Source organism: Triticum aestivum, chromosome 3D (genome assembly GCF_018294505.1).
Source record: "Triticum aestivum cultivar Chinese Spring chromosome 3D, IWGSC CS RefSeq v2.1, whole genome shotgun sequence".
NCBI classification, from domain to species: domain Eukaryota; kingdom Viridiplantae; phylum Streptophyta; class Magnoliopsida; order Poales; family Poaceae; genus Triticum; species Triticum aestivum.
In genome coordinates, this window is record NC_057802.1 from 98,467,510 (window position 1) to 98,472,908 (window position 5,399).

The following is a 5,399-nucleotide window of genomic DNA, read 5'->3' on the forward strand; positions in this document are numbered from 1 at the left end:
AAAGATGTATTTTTAGTCTGAACCCGACCATACCGTGAAGTAGGCACGCATTGCAGGTGCACTAGGTATCTGCATGCGCGCCTAAATTTTGATAAAGCCGTATCGTCAGCCCATGCGCTTACTTTTCACGAGCCAGGCGTTCTGCCTCTAACCTCAGGACAGCACCGTGCATGTGCACAAAGACACGAGATAGTATGTACAGCGAGAGAACACTCTGAATTCTGAAACAGGATGCTATGCCCATTCAGTAGACTCGGCAAGATTCCTACGGACCACGCAGCAAAGCGTGATTTTAGCTCGTATTGAATTCTGAATCGAGAAGAACAAACCAATACCGACTACCACAACACAAAATGCTACAGCTTACTTAAAAGAAAAGCTACAACGTACAGCTGCTGCTTGGTGAGCGAGCCCTTGTCCGAGGTGATGTTCAGGTACAGCCAGTTCAGCTGCAACGGGTGCTTGGAAAGAGACCGTTTGCTCAATCAATGGCTTCATCGTCAGATGCAAGGACACGGGCTTATTATACCTTCTTGAAGAATGACATTATGTTCTTTCCTTGCTTGGGGGCAGCAGCCTTGGCAGGTTTCTTGCTGCCTGCTGTTTTGCTTGGAGCACTGTTCCTGTCAGTGTTTGCTGCTGGCTGCGGCTTGCTTGGAAGAGTTGGCCTGGCACAGAACAGAAATCGGTTGATTTGTCAGTCACATGAATAAGAACTGGTGCATTCGCTCAGGTTAACAACGACTCGAACAAAGCAATGGCTATGCGAGAGCTTAAATGTGCAAAATATATGTTGTAGTGACATCCGACCTACTTGTTTTTCTAAATGATAAAATAGATGAGTAAAGCTCCTGTTAGAGGTATGAATTTGCGTTTTTCCTTCCTATTGTGCATGATAGATGGTCAGCGGCATAATCAAAACTATGCACTAAATCAATTCATATTCCTTGAGGGGCTCTGATGCCTGATAAACTAAAGAAGAGGGTGGTTCCTAAAGATAACTGCTTCAGTAACAACAGCAATAGCATGTGGCATCAAACTATAAGGTGAATATGTATAGTTATCAAGGATTTCACAGAATACAGAATAAAAAAACAGTGCATTACCTGTTAGTGGCATCAGTAGTGGTAACATTTTTCTCTGCCTTATCACTTGCAGGAGCTTCGCCCTCCCAGACAACCTCAGTTACTAAAATAGAAACCGAGCAAAGCTTCAGGCATTTACAATCACGCGGATGGAAAGCAGATGGAAGAATTGAGCAAAAGGAATAACTAGAACAGCTAATGATGCAAGCCATGGAAAAATTACTTGACAAAAATAATTATGTGACAACTTCAACTAATTTGTAGACTTCTCACATACGCATTCAAAACAACAAATACAGGAAAACAATATAAGATGCACAATCTTATACTTGAACTAAAAAAGACTATTGATCGCAAATAAGACAAGTTTTTTTATGTTCATAAACAAGACAAGTTGCTTACAAAAAGTGTATACATATTCCGCAATATGTTGTCAACAACAAGTAGCATGCAGTTGTTTACAAAAGAAATAGAGCACACAGTACAATTGCAGTAAGGGGTATTTAGGTTTTCAAGGTATTTCTAGTTTTTGCTTATTTAGGAGCCAGTGAGACTAAGTGAATGATATAAGCATGACAGAGCAATATGATAGCATGCCCAAATGATATAAGCATGACATGTTTCATGGGATAGGGTTTAACTCTACCTTCTCTCCCCCGCTCATCTATACGTGTCTTCAAGACCTTCCTTCTTTTAGGCGAGGTGGAAGCTGTCTCAGCAGCAAGATCCTTCTTATTTTCATCGATTGGTGGATCATTGGCCTTTTCTTTTAAGGTAATCCCAGAACCGTTGATACCATTGTCACTTCCAGTTTTACATTCAGAGGTAAATTCAGAATCAGTCCCTTTTGTGAAGCCTTTCACATCACTGACTGTATCCTGTTTGCTTTCCACTTTCTTCTGTTCTGATATATTGTCTTGTGCAGCTTCAGTGACAGGATTTCTGGCATCCTGTTTTGGTGGCTCTGGAGATGCAATGGCTACAAAATCGTCGTCATCATTATCATCATCTGAACAATCAAAGATCGCTCTTCTCTTTCTGTTACTTGCACCATTAGAGGCCCGCTTGTAGTGTGCACTTTTTTCATCATCGCTGCTATCAGCATCTGCTTCTTCTTTTGCACATATCTGTGCATCAGCTGTAACTGGAAGTATTTACAGCATGTCAATTTCATCAGCAATGTGGTATACTTTATATAAGGAATTGATATATGTACTTGAGATCAAAGTGCAAGAAAGTAAAGCAACTTGGATTAAAACATGAGATTTAGTGAGAAAATACCAGCTACACTTGGTAGATCTTTAGCTTTAGTGACAGCTGGAGCCTTGGGTTTTGCAGATGCACGGCCCCACATTGTAGCCAGGGATGCACCATTACTGGGTAGGGCCTTCCCGTTCTGAGCTTTGGTTTTATTTGCATGCACACCAACTGATGGCTCTTTGACAGAAGGAGCATTAACAGTTTTATCCAAGACCGGGGCATTATCCTTCTCAGCTTTAATGTTTGTTTCTTTCACTTGATCGGATGGTTCAGGTAGATCTTGCTGTCGAACAATAGAAGATTGCCCTTTTGGAGCACTACTAGGTTTTGGCACTGCAGGTGCTACAACACTATTTGTAGGCTTTGGGGGCATTGAGCTCACATGCTTTCCTGTGGTAGTTCGCTTGACAAAAGAATTTCTTACACCACAAAACCTGTGCAAGAATTCAGAACCCCAGTGAGGGAAAGGTATCATATAAAATTGACATGCTTTTCTTATACATATTGAGAAAAAATATTAAAATGCTTAAAAACACAAAATGTGATCCAGAAAGTACTATTTAATATATAGGCCCAGTTGTTTTGGCTGATTCTCCCAGATGTTGAGAATTGGATCTCCCCCTAGATTCTCTCAGATTCTTAAACCCTTTTTTTTTACAATCCTAGCTAAATCGGCCAAAAGAACAGGGCCATGTTTTCTTCTCTACCATATCCCACCTGTCTCACACACTCGATACTAATAACATTTTATCATGTCAGTAGGGAGGCGGACGTGTCTTGGCGCCTATACCTTTCCTCTCACTGTAATCTATGATGTAACTCGCCCCTTGGGCATTTGAGTAATAAAAAAACATTTAATCGTCTTCTCTTACAAATCCTTTGCAAGTATGCCTACACATGGTTTGGGGGGCAAAGCAAGGGGGTAAAATCAGCAATACCTATTATCTCTCAAACAATTTTCTTCATCAAATGGCTGGTTGAAAAGCTCCTCTGCCTGCACAAATTCAGGATTCCAAAGTACAGCAGTATCTTTTGGAATACATGCCTGGATACTGTAAACCTGGACTGAACAAGAATCCTTAAAGGTTCGCCTTGCTTCTGCTTCATACAAAGAAAACTGTTTAGAAGGAAGGATGACTCTTAGAACCAACATATTACTAGAGTGCGGAGAGGTAAATACTCTATTTTTATTCTGAACTCCAACAAACATGATCACGTTAATCATAAACAGAATGCTGTAACTTGAGGAATTGTGCCCCTACCCCCCCCCCCCCCCCCCTTAAAAAAATAGAGTTCCTGCATTACCTTCAAGTTTAGAGCTTGAAGTGAGTTTTACACAATAATTTTGGGGATTGTTCTTTAACCACCCAGACACACTGTAAATAACTTCATGATCACTCCCGTGTTTGTTGACAAACTCCTGAAGCAACCTGGACAGCAGTAGAGACTAGTCAGATGCAATAATGATGCTATAGTTATGCAGTGGAAATAACAAGAGAAAGTGAATTATCACCTCTTGGCATCATTTGATGATACAGAAAAATTCCGGCTTAACCATTTGTACGAAATCTGTTAGAAGAACACATATAGAGTTTGGGAACATTAGCCATGTTGTAACCAATCAGGACGGACTGAACAATGGGCAACGATAGTGGTCTAAACGCTCTTGTATTTCTTTACAGAGGGAGTACATGAAAAAATCTTAAGTGAGAAGACAAAAGAATGATTAATCATCTGGAGCTTGAGTGGCACACTGTTGTTTAATCACCCTAAAATCTGAATGAACTCATAGTGCAATCATATTGGATGTTATCTAATGCTCATCTTTGATGAAATTCATGCTGAAATAATTTTGCCAGTTGTAAACTGAGCACAGCAACGAGGTTAACCCTCCCCACAACCCAGAGAGGACTATAGTAAATTTAGCTAGTCGTCTAGAGAACAGTATCTAGCCTTGTTTGTAGAATCGATACAGAAATTGTGCATCTGTTGAAAAGAAAAATGAACCTAACTAGCACAAACGCACCATAAATTGCCACAATAGAATATTTTCGTTTCTTTTCCTTTGAAATTTATCCACATATACAAACGTTGGCGTGGAATGAGACACTAACCTAGGTAGTCGTCAAAGGAATCCAGGCTTATTTCTAGTACAATCCATGCAGAAATTGTGCAGGAATGGAAAAGGGAACATTTTCATCATAAGAAGAGAATCAAATGCACGGCTTATCACCATAAATAATATTTATCAGTTTCCTTTTCTTTCGAAAACTCCCCGCATAATCATACGTTGACCCAGAAGTAGCCACCTAGACCATTTTATCGGCATCCAAGTCACCAGAAGGTACAACTCACACGAATCGCAACCCTAACTCAAATCGTTCGTACCAGCACGGGGCAACAAGAACAATACAACCAGCGGAATCCAAGAAATCACGTCTCCCCTGATCCTCCGCGCGGAGTGCAAGACGGAGGGAGATCGAACGGGCGAATCGTCATAGCGGCGACTGAGCCATCAGACGGGGGGGGGGGGGGGGGGGGGGGGGGGGGGGGGGGGGTGGGGGGTGGGGTTCCGATAGTTACCACGCGGAGCTGGTCGGAGAAGAGGGCGTGGATCTGGGGCAGCAGGTCGAGCAGCGCGCCGTCGGCCATCGTCCGGTCGCCTCCGCTCCCGATCCGGAAGGCTGTGGAACCCTTGCTAGGGTTTCGAATTGGGGAGCGGCGGGGGAAGACGAAGGGGGGGTGTGGCGCGGGATTGGATTGGGGCTGAGGGGCGGTTTTCCCGCCTCCCCTGTTTTGTTGGCGCGGCCCGTGCCAGGGTGAGGGTCCTACGGGGGGGACGACGGCGCGCAGTTCACTTGCCGAAAGAAAGCCCGCTCGAGCTCGAGCGTGTTTTTTTTACTTACTCTGTTTTTATTTATTTTGCATATTAGTTTTATCTTAAATCAAACTTTATAATGTTGATTAGGTACATAAAAAAGTTAAAATCTGCAATATTCAATGAAGACTCATCGTGAGAATTTTTTTTTGATGAATTGTGAGATGGTTGCCTAT

General features: G+C 42.4%; 1 protein-coding gene across 1 annotated transcript; it reads right to left on the bottom strand.

Annotated features, from left to right (window-relative positions):
- Positions 1 to 219: 219 nt before the first annotated feature.
- LOC123077688 (protein IWS1 homolog A) lies at positions 220 to 5,173 on the bottom strand. The gene is made up of 8 exons (XM_044499982.1): positions 4,929 to 5,173; positions 3,859 to 3,914; positions 3,651 to 3,775; positions 3,284 to 3,443; positions 2,367 to 2,779; positions 1,732 to 2,229; positions 1,107 to 1,188; positions 220 to 668 (listed from the first exon to the last, which is right to left on the bottom strand). The coding sequence occupies exons 1-8, from the start codon at positions 4,995 to 4,997 to the stop codon at positions 524 to 526; spliced, it is 1,548 nt and encodes a 515-aa protein (XP_044355917.1). The 5' UTR covers positions 4,998 to 5,173; the 3' UTR covers positions 220 to 523.
- Between the last annotated feature and the right edge of the window lie 226 nt (positions 5,174 to 5,399).

Excerpts from the sequence above, each read along its gene's own strand:
- LOC123077688 (XM_044499982.1), bottom strand. The coding sequence starts at position 4,997 with ATGGCCGACGGCGCGCTGCTCGACCTGCTGCCCCAGATCCACGCCCTC. Across the intron at positions 3,915-4,928 it reads TCTCCGACCAGCTCCGCGTG|ATTTCGTACAAATGGTTAAG; the intron begins GTAACTATCGGA and ends TTCTTCTAACAG. Across the intron at positions 3,444-3,650 it reads TTCAAGCTCTAAACTTGAAG|AAGCAAGGCGAACCTTTAAG; the intron begins GTAATGCAGGAA and ends TGTATGAAGCAG.